Source organism: Trichosurus vulpecula, chromosome 9, assembly GCF_011100635.1.
Source record: "Trichosurus vulpecula isolate mTriVul1 chromosome 9, mTriVul1.pri, whole genome shotgun sequence".
NCBI classification, from domain to species: domain Eukaryota; kingdom Metazoa; phylum Chordata; class Mammalia; order Diprotodontia; family Phalangeridae; genus Trichosurus; species Trichosurus vulpecula.
The window spans coordinates 115996735-116012853 of NC_050581.1; the positions used below are offsets into that span (position 1 = coordinate 115996735).

The following is a 16119-nucleotide window of genomic DNA, read 5'->3' on the forward strand; positions in this document are numbered from 1 at the left end:
GTGGGGCAGACAGGTTTTGCTGCTATTTTGAGTTGTGCTGATCTATCTTAAAAAGTATCATGTTTTCTCAGCCCTCTATAAAGCATAACTGTGTGCTACAAGAACTTGTTATTGCTTCACTGCCAGAGAGTAGCAAATAAACAGTTTTGCCCAGCAAGAGAGTTATGAAGAGCAGAAGGGGAACAGGTAGCAGAGAAGGTTTTGCCTAGATGTGACATGCAGTGTAGACAGTTGTCTAAACAGATCAAGGAAGTGTAGGCCTGCCAGCCAGAATTGTGTGTTGCCCTGGGTATGTGGACTTTCCTATTCATTTATTTCCTTCCTAGCCTTCTGTGAATATGTGACTATTCTCCCTCATGGATATTATCCATTGGTTTATGGGAAGATTGTTATATTTGATTATTCCTACTTTTGTCTTCTATTGAATAATGTTATCATTATCTCTCCTTTTGGTTTCTATTCAGTAAATGTTATTATCTTCTTTACTTTTGCCTTCTTGTGTAGTAAATGTTTCATTTTTAAGAGTCAATGGGATCATTGTGACTGACTCTGTGCAAATAAGAAGCAAGTTGGTTGGGGCTCGGGAACTTGAGTGGTAAGTAGTAGGAGTATGTCCTTCTACTTTGGGAAAACCCCTGAGACCTGCTAGTGTGATGTTATGTTGGGGGTGATTTAATCAACCATGAGAAAAAGGGGGTACCAGTGTTGGGGCACTGTGAATGGGTTAGTGCCATCTCTGGGCTGTATTACACAATGTACTACTTCCTCCACCCCTGAGGTCTTCCCACTCCCCTCCCCCTGCCCCAAGTGCTTTGTAAACCTTGAAATTCTTTAGGAATAGGACTTACTGATATCATCCCCACATCACAGATAAGGAAACTGAAGCTAAGTGACTTTCGCAGGATCTCAGAGGAGATGAATGGGAAGGTCAGCCCTAGAACATGGTCTGTCTGATAATTCTTCCTATGTGTAACTAGGTGTCTATCAACTTTTTAAAAATATTGATAACTAATTCCACATAATTGGTTTTATATTCATGAAAGCAGCTCTTCCAGACTTTTTCATGTTTTCCCAATCCTCCCATGGCTTCCTGTCACCCCCTCTCAGCTGAGAACCTTGCCTCATATTTGAAAAAATGAAGGACATTAGTCAATATCCTTTCCCTTTCCCCTTACCTCAAATTGCCCAGATGCCTTCTACTCATATCTCACATGAAGAGGAGGCTTTATTTTATTTTTTTGCCAAGGCAAACTCTTCTATCTATCTGTATAAGTGATCTTATTTCGGGCTCTCTCATTTATCTTCAGTCTTTTCATGTTTATTGGCTCCCTACCTACTGCCATCCTCATGCCTGATCCTTTTTCAAAAAGCTATGACTTGATCTGTCTACCTCACCTAGATAACTCTCCTCCCTTGGGGGATCTTCCTACTGGGAGAGACTCAGCAGCCACTGAGTGAGGGGAGCAAGACCAGGAGAACATTATACATGATATCTGTGATGACTCTCTTTTTTTCCTATTTTGGTTTCATTCCTTCTTATGATTCATTCCATTGGTTATAATTCTATTAGGTAAATAAGTTGAATATGAAAGTACGTGTAAATGCTACATTGAATCATATGCCATCTTGGGGGGGAGGTGGGAGGGGGAGAAAATTTGGAACCCAAAAACTTGTGGAACTGAGTGTTGTAAACTAATTATATAAAATAAATTCATTGGGGAAAAAAATGAACCTTCCTTTTGGCAAAAGACTAACAAGGAGAGGGGGAGAGCGGGGACAGGGGTACTTATTGGTTGTGTTTTTCCTTTTGTAAGAGGACCATGACATCAGGGAAATAATGAATTACATAAAAACAAAATACAGAGAAGAGAAATAAAGACCGACAGGCTCAACTGCCTAAATCAAAAGAGTATTGCTATATATACTTTATATTCACCAACAGATCCAGAGAGGCTTTACAACTCTGAGGTTTTGGTGATCTCTTAACATGCAGGTCCTTAAACTCTCAACTAGGGAATCACAAGATACTTCTAAGCAAACCCCCAAAGCAAAAGCTCACATCTCAGAATATATACTCTTTCAGCTAATAGGCTCAGAACCACATCCCTCTTGACTCATTAAGCTTCCCTTAATGGGCTCCACATGAGGCCTATTGATGGGCATGGAAGACCATATTCCCCTTTAACCAGTGGTCTGGGGGAGGGGGGGAGAGCGGCCCCCTGCACGATGTTATGGGGAGATCTTAAAGTAGAAAAGACCAGTTTAAACCAGGAGAAACCAGTTTGCGTTTAAAAACCCAGTTGAAACAAGTTGAAAGTGGATAACAGCCAGTTAAAACCAGTTGAAACCGGTTTGAACAGGAAAATCCAGTTAAAACCTGTTTGAACTGGAAAAAAGTTCAACTGGTTTCAACCAGCTTGAACTGAAAAAAAAAAAAACCAGCTTAAACCAGTTGAAACTGCCTTGAACCTGAGAAAATCAGTTGGTTGAAACTAGCTTGAACTGGAGAAAACTGGTTGAGACCAGTTTGAACTGGAATAAACCAGTTTAAACTAGTTTGAACTGGGGAAAACACAGTTGAAACCAGTTTCAGTTAAAACCAGGTTAAAGTAGAGAAACCCAGGAAAACCTGGACCAAAAAAAAAAAAACAGGTAAAACTTGTTCAAAGTGGAAAAAAGGTAGGAAAAAAGTTAAAACCAGAAAAACCACAATAAAGTGGGGGAAAAAGTTAAATAAGGTAAAATTGGGGAAAAAAAAGTTAAAACCAGTTAAAAGTTGAAAAAAGCAGTTAAAAGCAGTGGAAACCAGTTAAAAGTGAAAAAAAAAATAGAACCAGTTGAAAGCAGAAAAAAGTTAAAATAAGAAAAACCACACTAAAGTGGGAAAAAAAACAGTTAAATAAGTTAAAAGTGGAAAAAAAAAACAGTTAAAGGCAGTGGAAACCAGTATAAAGTAGAAAAAAAAACCTGTTAAAAGTGAAAAAAAAAACAGTGAAAACCAGTTGAAACCAGTTTAAAGTGAAAAAAAAAAAAACCCGAGTTTGAACCTGTTGAAATAGGGGTTTGAACCAGAAAAAAAAACAAACAAACAAACAAACTAGTTTTAACTGTTTGAAACTGGTTTGAACTGTAAAAAAAAAAAAAAAAAAAAAAACAACAAAAAAACAACAAAAAAAAACCCAAACCAAAAACCAGTTAAAAGCAGAATAAAAGAGTTAAAGCCAGAAAAACCACATTAAAGGGAAGGGGGGGGGGGAATTAAACAGTTAAATAAGTTAAAAGTGAAAAAAAAAAGTTTTAACTGTTTGAAACCGGTTTGAATTGTAAAAACAAAAACAAAAAACCAGTTTAAAGCAGAATAAAAGAGTTAAAGCCAGAAAAACCACATTAAAAGGGGGAATGAACAATTAAATAAGTTAAAAGTGAAAAAAATAGTTAAAACCAGTTAAAAGTGGAAAAAAAAACCAGTTAAAACCAGTTGAACCAGTTTGAACAAGAAAAAAAACAGAACCAGTTTCTACCCCCAAAAAAACCATTTCAACTAGTTTCAAATGGCTTGAACCAGAAAAAATCACATTTGAACCGGTTGGAACAAACCAGTTGAAACCAGAAAAAAACAGTTGAAACCAGTTGGAACCTTGAATGGGAGGGGGTAGAGAGAACCGGCTGAAACTCGTTTGAACTGGTTGAAACATGTCAATTAGGTGTTTTGGGGTAGGATTAGGGAGTGATTAAGGCGTGGTTAGTTCTAAAAGGAACATGCACTTTTAGTAACTACCGCTCAGGCATATTGCCCAGAGTTCACTGGGAAATAGCCCAAGGGTGGAATACTAGGGGGTGTGGTTTTTACTGTGAAACATCATTAAGTTAACTCTTGTTCAGGGCTAACAAGCAGTCTATGTAGCTTCTCATCTAGTGTCTTGTTGGACAAAATACTATGTCTAGGATACATATTAGAAAGGTCAGTAAGTAGGAAATATGGTCATGATTCAGTAATTATCAACATCCAGGAATCAATCTATAGATAGGCACAGCTGCTTACTGAGGAAGGAGCAGAGATAAGCTGGGACATACTGCCCTTTAGCTAGAGAGAAACTGCCTAGGACAGAATGTGTTTTAGAACTGGGGTTCAAGCACGGACACCCAAGTAGAGGCTTTTAGAGCTAGGGTCCAAGCACAAGCACCCCATCAAGACCATGACAGGAAAAAGATTACCTTTCAGAGCATGGTTGCTATCCATGACCTACATTATGAGCAACCTTGGCAGGGAAATGGTTTCTGGGATAAAGATTTTTTTCCCCCTTTTACTTACACAAGAATCATATTTGATTCGTTTGGTTTGGGGGTTAGATGATGAGTACACAGGGTGTAGGATAAATCTGTGGTTTTGGACTAAATCTCTACTTTGCACGCCACTCCCCCCCCCCCCCCCAATAGCTTCTAATGAAGCTGGAAATTCCAGCCAAGCCGGACTGCTGAAGCCCGGCCACCCCTTTCTCTCCTGGGCTTTCTCTCCAAGCCTTGGAGCCTGAGGTCCTCCTACGCCTTCTACCACTGAAACTAAGAACATCCAAATCGCCTAGAGAGGACCGGACTCTATAAAGGTAAGGGAAGTTTCCGGAAGTGACGCAATGCTAACTTCCGGGTGCCTCGCCGGTCGTCCCGAGAGATTTTTACTGAGTCTGCGCCGCAGCGGTTCCCGACCGGAGGGATTCTTCCGTGCTTCTCTGTGTTGGTGAGTAGGTTTTGGGCCGCGGACCTCGCTTCTGAAGGAGCTGCTTCTTTTCCGAGTTACTCAGTCCGGGGTTAGGGCGAGGCCCGGAGGGGAGGAGCAATGGCTGCCTGAGCCGCCAGCCTTTCCCTCTGGCTCCTCCTGGCCCCGCCGCGGGGCCTCCTTGGCCCTTGCGGGGGTCGAGGGCTCCCCTCCTGGGCTGGTTCAGCTTTCCTCCATCCATTTGGAGCGAGGGTCCGAGAAGTCGGCAGGTCGTGTAAACCCGGCGTCCACCTGGTCCGGACGTCAGGCAGCGAACTCCAAGCTGCGGCAGATTTCCGCTCATTCTTTTGGTCTCTGGGGCAGCGTAAGGGAAGAGGAAAGAAGCCTTGGAAACAGGAGCTCGATGCTGTCTGTATATCTGCCCTTGAAGAAATCGTTACTTGTCTTTTCGGGGAAATAATTTCCTCGTCTACAAAATTCAAAGATTGGGCTAGGTGATTTCTGAAATCACTTTCACCTAAACATCCCGTGAACCCACGACTAATTTAGTTTGAAGATTAAATTGGCTGGGATGGGAAGGACGCTTTTAAAACATTTTCCAAAGTTTCTTTGTTGGGAAATAGATCATCAAGAGGTTGGTGATAGGTTACCTACTTTGTTAGATTTAACTGGCTTTGAAATCCACATAAGTGGGTAGTTAATTGTGAAGGGCACGAGAAAAAGACTGTTCGTGTAGGGGAGGCTCCCTTGACACACCTGCAAGCCATGACATAATCAAGTGGATCATAAGTCTAGAAGTCCAAAGATAGCAGCTTAGTAATAGATTTTCAGAAAACAGTATCATTAAAATTTAACTAAAACGAGAGTTGCATAGGGATAAAAACATCCACTATATTTGATTTCTTAGATTGGATCATAAAGCAAATCTCTGAATTTAAAAACATAGAATTTGACATCTTAATTTTAAAACAGAATGAATTTAAAAGCACAGAATGGCAGAACTGGCAGCATCCTTAGAACCCAGACTGTCAGATCTTAAAAATGAACTCTCTATGCTCTTGTCTAACCATCCCATTTAACGGATGGAAGAAGCACTCTGGTCACACAAGTCAGCAAACATTTATTAAGCACCTGCTGTGGTACATCATGCTAGATGCTAGGAGTGTGAGGACAAAAAAAAAATTACTGCTTGTTCCCTCCATTAGTCTGAAGCTCCTTTAGAGTCCTTTAGGACTGGTTTTCTCTTGCTTTTCTTTTTATCCCTATCACTGGTGCCTCTTAAATGCTTGTTGATTGGACTCAGGAGCAAAGTTTATAGCTTTTTGTATTTGTATATCAGGAATGAAGAAGAAGGGTTTTGTAAACTGACAACTCATTTAAGTAACATTTAATGTTTAACAAGATCCTTTCCTCATGACAACCCTGTGACATAATTGTTATAAAGAACAGTATTCCCCTTTTACAGGTAAAGTAATTTGGGCCAAGAAAAGAAAAGCAACTTGCCTCTGTTTATCCTGTTAGTAATGTGTCAGGACTGGGGTTTGAAGGCAGCTCTTCTGGCTCTCAGTAGTATATCATACACCTCTTATATGAATAAGAAAACATCCATTGTCCATTTAAAAAACTGTGAGTTGGATTGTACTTGCAGGCAGTTTTCAGATTGGCTACCTTAACTTGGAAGCATGGTATAGTTGAAAAAGTGTCAGAAAATGTTGTTGAAGTCTCAGCAATGAAATTTATTGACATGTATAATAAACCCTATAACTTTCTACATCTTAAAATTTTATGAAAATATATTCCTTATGACTTGAAGACCTCCAATGAGGAAGAGCCTGCTACTTTCCAAAGCAGTCCATTCCATTTTTGACTAGTTCTCTTAGGAAGTTTTCTCATTTCAAGCCTTAATTTGCCTCTTTGTTACTTTGTAACTAGTTGCTCCTAAGAAATAATGGCCCACTTGCCCTTACTGAGACAGTTGGGAAGGATTTGATGAAGAGTATGAAAATTTGGGTAGAGATCCTTGTATATAATAAGTTCTTCCAATAAATATTTTAAAGTGATTGATGTCAGCATGTCAACTTGAGGGAATAAGCCCATGTCTATTATGTTATTCTAGAAACAGGCCTCATGGCCTTCAGGGAAATTAAGCCAAATTTTTTTGGTTGGTCTTTCATTCCCCAGCCATGTCTGACTTAAGAGAACTGTTTTCTGAATTTTCTTTCCCATTTATCAGCCCTACCTTTTTACAGATGTTTAGAAACAAGTCACATCTCAGGATAATTTGGCTTTTACTTCATCCTTCAGTAGATGTTTAGGTAGTGGAGCCATGAGAATCAAGGATGTGGTCTTTTGAGCCTAAGCAAGAAGTGTCAGAAAGTCTGCCAACGTGAGTCAATGTAGAAGAGCATTGGAGAAGGAGTGAAGAGGCTTGACATTTTCTCTCAGCTCTGTTAGCTAACTTACCGTATGATATTAGGTAGATCACTTAATTTCTGTGTTTATTATGTGAGAATACAGTTTCTGCAAATCTTTCCTCTTTTTTTTTCTGCCATTTCCTTATCCTGGATTCTGGGGGATGGTCTCTGTTACTTTTCCTTTGAAAAGTGTTTGAGGTTTAAATTTAGTTTCAAGGTCCTGCTACATAGAGACAGGAAAAAACAGCCTTGGGGACTTCACTTAGGCTACTCCCATCTCTAGTTTGTAATAGTCTCTGTTTTGTTCATAATTGAAAACAAGGTACTTTTGATTTGATTGAGTATTCTCTTCCCTTATTCTTCTAACATTTGGAGACAAATTTCATTCCCCATGTCTGGTAGTTAATCTCAGGATCTCCAAATTCTCTGTTGCCTAAATGCCTCAGAAACATATATTCAGTAGTGATTTGTGTGTCTGTGAGTGGGCACCAAGCAGTTAGTGATAAGCTGAGAGAAACAATGTGCTTGACAGTGGAATAGAGGTGGAAATGGGGAGAGGGAGATGTTAGCTACATGGAGTAGAAAAAAGAGGGAGAAGGATGAAAACAAAAGAAGAAGAGTAGAAAAAGAAAAAAAATAGAAAGGAAATAGATACAAAAGGGAAGGTGAAAAGTGAATAGTAAAGAAAGTGTGAGAGAGGAGGTAGACCCAAAAAGGATCAAGAACAGGAAAAAGAAGGAAGAAAAGGAACAAAGAAAAGGTGCTCCAGTTTTGCAATGAGAGAGAGCTTGATGTGAGATATTTTTTACTGTGGGATCTGGACCTAGAGAAATCATGTCTTTTTGCTGCCAATTACCCTGACTGAACAGATTTAAGACTTGGGAGAAGACAACAGGGCTGAGAATGTTGTTAAAGTTCCTCATCTCCTTTCTAGCCACCATGTCTTCTTCCATTTATTGCCTATAATACTGAGATTTTTGAGTTGCTTTCGAAGGACTGATGGAGACATAAAATTATAAGAAAAGTTGAAAGCATGGGAAAATCAATATAGAGGGAATAAGATGGAAATATTGGGGGAAACTAACACATTTGCAACATTTTCTTTTAGCACTCATTATTTTATAAACATTTTTGCCAAAGAGCTCTGTTATATAGTATCCATCTTATTTTAATAGCTTTTAAGACACATGAAAAGTTCCCAACTTCCAGTTTTTTTCCTACTTGTGGGGTGTGGGAAAAGAAGGAATTGCTTTTTTCCCTTACTTTTCTTGAGTATTTTTTCCTGGTTCTCCATAGCTCTAATTCCCAGTAATAGAACACAGTGTTTCTTAAGTGTCCCTCAGTTGCAATGTCTTCCCAAACAGAACAGCCCTGGCAGCTTCACTATTGGTGGCACTACTTGGCTTAGAAATAGTTAACCATGGGTGAAGAGAGGTATGAGCCAGAGGCACAGTCCTGACAGATGGTTGCAAAATGGCAAGGTATCTTTATAATGCAGCAAAATTTCATGTTGGGAAATCAAGATATTTTAATCTTAGTGTGGCTCTGGCTTCTGTCAGTGTCTCCCAGCGCTACTGTCCCTAACATCATACTTCTACTTATCCTTGTGTTTTATCGTTCCCTGCTTCCTTCACTACCATTATAGGAAGTCATCTTTCAGGCATGCAAAATTTTAAGTCATGTACTTTTAGCACATACTTCGTGTCATTTGAAGAGGTTTTGTTTTCCCTTTTTAGCATGAAGAATACGTGATTTATACATGTCTATGTCTCTTGTCAGATGGTGAGACCAAGTTTAAGATTTCATAAGGATTTGCTGAAGAAGCAAAATTACACAGGACTACCATAAGAAGGACTCTGGAAGGGAACAGTTGCCAGGCACTTGAGTTTGGAAGACCTCTGAGGAAGATGGAAGTTTAAAAATTCAGAAGGGAAACAACACTACAAGGGAGAGGCTGAAGAGAGGAAAAAGAGACTTAAGGCAAATGAGGATCAAGGACAAGCAAATTTCTTCAGAAGAGGAGCCTGAATATAAAGAATTTATTTCATTTTAAAGAATTCACATCAGGATGAACCAGGAGATAACCTCAAATCAGAAAAATTTAGAAGAAAAAGAAGCACATGCATTATAACCTCAGATTCCAAAGTCTCTTGCTGTAAGGATCCAATTTCAGAGAAGGTGAGAGGTTAGAGAGGCAGTGGGGAAACCCTAAAACAGAGACAATGAAGAGAGAAAGGAGAGGTTTCAGGCAAGTGGCAGTCAAAGGCAAGAAAAACTCTGCCAAAGAAAGAAGCCAGAAATACAAACAATCTGGAAAAAGCTTTTGTCAGAGCTCACATCTCATTTCACAACAAAAAATCCACATTGCAGATAGACCCTATGCTTGTAAAGAGTGTGGAAAAACCTTCAGTCAGAGTGCAAACCTTACTGTGCATCAAAGAATCCATACTGGGGAGAAACCTTTTCTTTGTAATGAGTGCGGGAAAGGCTTTAGTCAGAGATCCCACCTTATTCGACATCAGAGAATTCATACTGGGGAGAAGCCCTATGAATGTAATGAGTGTGGGAAAACCTTTAGTCAGAGCTCAAATCTGATTGTGCATCAGGGAATTCACACTGGGGAGAAATCTTATGAATGTGATGAATGTGGGAAAGCCTTCCGTCGGAGTTCAGGTCTTACTGTCCATCAGAGAATCCATACAGGGGAGAAACCATATGAGTGTAATGAGTGTGGGAAAGCCTTCAGTTGCAGCTCATACCTCATTGTACATCAGAGAATCCATACCGGGGAAAAACCCTATCAATGCAATGAGTGCGGGAAAGCCTTTAGTCAGAATTCACATCTAATTCTCCATCAGGGAACTCATTCCCGAAAGAAACACCAGATTCCTCCATTGGTTAGAGCCCAGTGTTAATGGGATCAGACATTCATATTGATTCCTTGTTCTGCAGCCACAGCTTGTATTCAAACTAGACATTTCACAAATGTCTACTTTTGTTCACAACTGAAACTCAACAAGAAATTATAGGCAGCTCTAGATAACCCTTGTGTATGACTGCAAAGGGACACTTGGGTGTTGATTTATGATTACATTTCAGTTCTTTTCACATTAGAGGTATGTAGCCTAATTTAGATTTTAACCATGGAGGCTAGGCATTCTGTCATCTCCCATTTTGAAAATAAAATGAACACCTTAACTTACTAGTTGTTCTTTAAATGTGACAAGTAATTGTTAATTTATAAACATGTTTTTTGACTCATTAAATATAAAGTCTTGATTCAGCTTGATTAGGGGAGGTAGTGCCTGAATCAAGCAATAATACAATCCAAATTGAACCCTTCTCCAGGCTGTGCTGGAAATACAGTTCTCTGATGATCTGTATATGAAGAACTGTCCCATAAAAAATGTGATGTTGATCTCTGAACCTATGAGTGTGTATATATAACCTCATGGAAGCCATCTGAGGAGACTTACCGTCACCAAACGCACTCATTCCCTCCTTCATAGAATTCACTTTTTTGTTAGAGCTAAAAGGACATTTATAGACTTTCCAATTAGTCTAACCCCTTGTTTTACGGATGAGGGAAAGTAATGTTGAAAGACATAAAATGGCTTTCCCAGGACTATGTAATTGATAAGTGACTGAGAATCTCCTGATCAAGTCCAGGGCTGTCATGGTTACAGTAGGTTTATACTTAGTAATTTTCACCTGTCTAGTTGCCCTTCTTCAAAACCAGTTTCCTTACTCTCTTCTTACTACTATCTTCCCAGTCTCAAGTTTGCAAAGTTGATATCATTTTTGACATATCTTAACAACTTTGTGCAGTCAGTCACCAAATCTTGGTGAGTCTTCATTATTCTTGAATTGTTACGGCAGCTATCATGTATACCTTATCTCTAACCATTTTCCACTCCCGTTAGTCTTCTGACCAATTACTGAAATACCTGCGCCTTCAGAATCAGTCAACAAGCATTTATTAAGCACTTACTGTACATAGGCACTGTATTAAATGCTGGGGATTCAAAGACAAACATTCCCTGTCTTTCAGGGAGCTCACATTCTGATGGGAGCATAAAGCCTGTAAATAAATACGTATATGTAAGCTCTATGTAGAGTAGATGGAAGGGAAGGGAGCTGGGGGGGGGGGCAATCATTTTGCAGAAGGTAGGATTTGAGCTGAATGTTGAAGTCAGGGAAGCTGAGTATTGGAAGTTAGGGGAAGCAGAGCATTTCAGTAGTGGACTATGGAGAGGGAATGTTTCATGCAAGGAACATCAAGCAGCCTGTGTAGCTGGATGGCAGAACCCACGGAGGATAGTAAAGTAGGGGGACGGGTTGTGAATTGATTCTATATGTGATGTGAGAGATAATAAGTTGTGAGCCTGGGTGACTGGGACAATAGTGCTGTCCTTATCAGTAATAGAGTTTGGAAGAGGATAGGGTTAAATCAACAAACATTTATTAAGCATCTGCCAAACACTGTGCTAAGCATCGGGGAAAGGAAAGGCAAAAATAGTCCCTGCTACTGAGATGCTTACGGTCTAATGAGAAAGAAACAACCACATGCAAACTATATGCAAACAACTATAGGTAAACAGAATATATAGAGGGTAAGTTGGAGAACTTCAATAGGAGGAGGGCCATTGCATTAAGGGGGTTTGGGAAGGGCTTCTGGCAGAAAGAGATGAGGAGGGAGAGAATTCCAATCATGGGAGACAACCAGGGAAAATGCCCAGGGTTGAGGAGAGAGGGGTGTCTTGTTTGAGGAACAGCAGGCAGACCAGCATCGCTGGCCTCAAGGAATACCTTTGGGAAATAAAGTAAAAGAAGACTGGAGAGGTAGGAAGGAGTCAGCTTATGAAGGACTTAGAATACCAAAGGGTTTTACCTTTGATTCTGGAGGTGATAAGGAGCCATAGAAGTTTTTTGAGTAGGGGAACAACATGATCGGACCTAAACTTTTAGAAAATCAGTGACAGCTGAATGGAGATTGGATTAGAGCAGGGACAAACTTGAGGCGAGGAGACCAATCATTGTAGGCTCTTGCAGTGGTCCGAGTATGAGGTGGTGGGAGCCTACACCAAGCTAGTGGCAGTGTCACAGGAGAGGAGTGTATGGCAGAGATATTAGGAAGATAGACTCACCAGATTCTGGTAACATTGGATGTGGGGAGGATGAGAGTGAGGATTGAGGATGAGTTCTGAGTTGCAAGCCTGAGAGACCGGGAGGATGGTGATAACCTCGACAGGGATAGGAAACTTTAGGAGGGTTTTGGGAAAAGAGATGAGTTCCACTTTAGATATGTTCAGTTCAAGGTATCTAATAGGCAGCTGGAGATGCAATCTGCTTTTGCTCCCCTGAACTTTTCTTTCCCTCACCCACAGCCTAATCATAGGGTCTCATCCTTTCCTTTTAAACCCTTCACCTTGCTCCACCCTCCTTGGTTAGAATTTGTGTGTGTGTGTTTGTGTTTGCTTCAGACTAATCTCATTTAAATTGTCCTCTCTTGTTCCTTCCTGTCTCTTCTCCCTGTTCCATCCTGTTTTCCTATTGTTTCCTGTTGAATGGAATGTATTTTTGTACCAAGTGCATGTGCATTATATGTGCATATGTCTGCTCTTTCTTCTTTTGACAAGTTCAGATGAGAAGGAGGTTCAAGTATTACCTCCTTTCTCACTCTTTCCTTTTTTTTGTATAATCTCTACTTGTGCAGCCAAATTACATAATGTATTTTCCCCCAACTTTCTTCTCCCTCCACCCCCACTGTATATTTCTTTTCTCCTCCACTTTAAGATGATTACTACATAAAACATCACTCTCAGGCCCTCTATCTTATTAGATTCCCTCTATGATGCTACTGCTGATATCCTGGGGGGACACAAGTATCATTTTCCCGTATTAGAATGTAAGCAGTTTATCCTCGTTTAGCCCCATATAATCACTCATCTATTTTGTATTTTCTTGACTGGCATGTTCATATTTCAAAGTTTAGATGTAACTGGTCTTTTCATCAGGAATGCTTAGAAGTCTTCTGTATCATTAAAGGTGTACTTTTTGCCCTGTAGATTACACTCAGTTTTGCCGACTAAGTTATTCTTGATTGTAAACCTTTCACCTTCTGTAATATTGTATTTCGAACTCATTGCTTCTTTATAGTAGTGGCTGCTAAATCATATGTGACCTTGACTGTAGCTTCTCGGCACTTGAATTCTTTCTGGCTCCTTCCAGTTTTTTTTCTTTAACCTGGAAGTTCTGGATTTTGGCTATAATGTTCCTGGGAATTTTTATTTAGGGAATACTTTATTATTTCTTGTTGCCTCAGGGAGTCATTAAATTCAGTCTGGTCCATTCTAATTTTTGAGAAATCTGTTGCTTTGTTTCATACCTTTTGTGCCAGTTAATGAGGTGAAGTAGGGCAGTTGGGTTCAGTTACTTATAAACACCTTTGCTATGGCCAGAAACAATATTCATCACCTGATAAGACTGCTGGTGATGAACCTCTTCTTCACCTAAGATTTACATCTGTGTTGAGTATCGGTATGCATACTGATAAAGTCATAGATCTTTTACAGTATGGAAGACCTAACACTGTTTCTTAATCAGTGGTTTAACCAGGGGCCAAGCAACTGCAGATCTTTTTTTTTTTCCTTATCAGCAAGTTACTAAACTGCGTACCATATATTAGGTAAGCTTATGAAATCCTCTTCCTCTAAAACTCTGAACTCGAAAATCTGAGAGCTAAAGCTGCCCTGTCGAGAAAAAAAGATTTGATTTTCTGGATTTTATTTTATCTAGTCAGGCTGCAGCAAAATCTTATAAATATCAGAGACCCTAAGCATAGATTTTCTATACATTTGACATAGAAAATTTCACATCATCAGAAAGTAGGGAGGAAGGTGGTAAAGTATCTGTCTTTGGAATTACAGTCTAATTGGAGAATTCTACCTCCTAAATGAAGAATGAAAAACACTCATGAAGCAAGTATCCAAATGATGTCATATTTATCTTTCTAGCAGCTGACAAGCAGACTCAACTCGAAATCTCTTGTAACTTAAAATGAATTTTTTTGTGAGTTGGAGTAAATGCTAGAGTAGTTTTCAATTAACCTAAAGCTATATAAATTATAGCAATGATCATCAAACTTGACTTCTTGCCTCAAGTTAATGTTACCATATAGTAATCCTTATGGGGCACCTCTTTCATCAGATGCTACAATTACTTCTATTGGTGCATAAAATCCTACTTCTACATAGTGTCACCCATTGGTCAGGTCCTTTCTCAGCTGTCCTCCAAAAGTTCACATGAGGCCAGATTCAGTTCTGAGGGCCTGACCTGAAAAAGGTACCTTTTTCCCCTTAGCTCATCCATTGTCCCCACCCTGGAGTTTTACTGCAGGGAAATCTCCAGAATGGAGCTTAGGTGCAGCTCATATCTAGGTTTCCACAAATGTAGATAACAATGTCCCCATTTACCACACAGAGACTTAACGTACAGTGTAAGAGAATATTGTGTGGAGTATTATCTCTAGTTCACCCACTGCAGAAAATTTATGACACAAAAGACTCAAAAAGGAATGAGCAAAACATTCAGAATAACTCACCAGACTCCCCATAGATGGTAAAGATATTCTGAGTTTGCTAAATGAGTATTCCCCATTCCTCCAGAATGTGCACTGTCCAAGCAGCTCACAGATATAGTGTGGGAAGTTGGTAAATTCCAGGTCTCCTGGACCCTTAAGTACTTCCAGACTCCAGCAGCAAGGGTTTGCATTTGTGGTCCCCTTCCTTCTCCAAGGAGTGCCCTGCTGAAATCTCCCTCTAGGTCTGGTCCTAAATACTTGAACTCAAGAGTTCCCAAACTTGGGATTACATGCAGGATAACTCACTAGGCTGAGAAAATCCATTCAGAATCAATTGGTTTCTGCCTCCTGAAAGCACACATCTACTTCTGCCACATGCTTCTGAGGTGTCTTAGCAATACCCTGGCTTCTGCCATACCTTGGACGTGGGAAATAGAGTTTTAGGTTTCTAGTCTCTGACCTGTGCTTAGAAGGGGAAACTGAGGTAGCAGGCAGCTAGGAATTGAAGGTTAGGAACTTCAGCTTTGCATGTACTATAAAAATGGTATTACTGCTGGCCTGTGAAAAGTAGGGAAAGAGGGGGGAAAATGCCCTCATGACCTGCTTATTATAGTCAAATCTGTAAGTTTAAGGTAGAAAGAGGATGGAAGGTCCAAGTCTATTGAGTGGTAGGGATTTCACTGTACTATGCCTGCTCTCAGTCTACTGTACCAACTTCCTAGCCTCCTCCTGCCATACAAACACCCTTTCTAGTACCAAGAGCTGTAATCAACCACAACTGTGCCTGGCAGTGACACTCAGTGGCAACAGTTGCTTCAGCATTCCAGCCACCATTGTTTGACTTCTCTCCAAAACATGGCTTCCTTAACACTCCCTTTGTGTGTTGCCTTTCCCTATTAGAACATAAGCTCTTTGACGATAGGGACAATTTATTTACATACCAAGTATCTACATGGCACATAGTGAATGCTTAATATTTTTTCATTCCTTTTACATACCAGAAGGGAGATGGGCTTTTCAGCCATACACCTCAATCCACCAGTCCTCAGGAGGCAGTCCTAATCTCTGAAAGTCAGTTCTCCCCATCTCCCCAGTGACCTGGAAGAGAACTCTCCACCACTTTACCAGTGGACCTATAGCAAAGCTTGACAAATCTCAGGCTCTGGGGCACAAGTCTGGTATTCCCATAATTATGTATTTTCTGGTTTGAGTATTGACATTCAGTTACATGCATCAAGATTCTCATCAGGCATGAAATGTGTTGTTTTGACTCTGGCTCCTCCCTGGGATTGAGGGAAGTGACTGTCAGTCAGGGTGCTTGTCTCTGCCTCTGCTGAAGCCACGCTGTACTTATTCTCTGGTTCCCTTGGTGGGGGATCAGGTGCTGTGGGTGCCATGATCTGGGCAGA

General features: G+C 40.2%; 1 protein-coding gene across 1 annotated transcript; it reads left to right on the plus strand.

Annotated features, from left to right (window-relative positions):
* Positions 1-4670: 4670 nt before the first annotated feature.
* LOC118831040 (zinc finger protein 3) lies at positions 4671-11147 on the plus strand. The gene is made up of 2 exons (XM_036738213.1): positions 4671-4735; positions 8908-11147. Exon 2 carries the CDS (start codon positions 9351-9353, stop codon positions 10041-10043), a length of 693 nt encoding a protein of 230 aa, XP_036594108.1. The 5' UTR covers positions 4671-4735; positions 8908-9350; the 3' UTR covers positions 10044-11147.
* The last annotated feature ends 4972 nt before the right edge of the window (positions 11148-16119 follow it).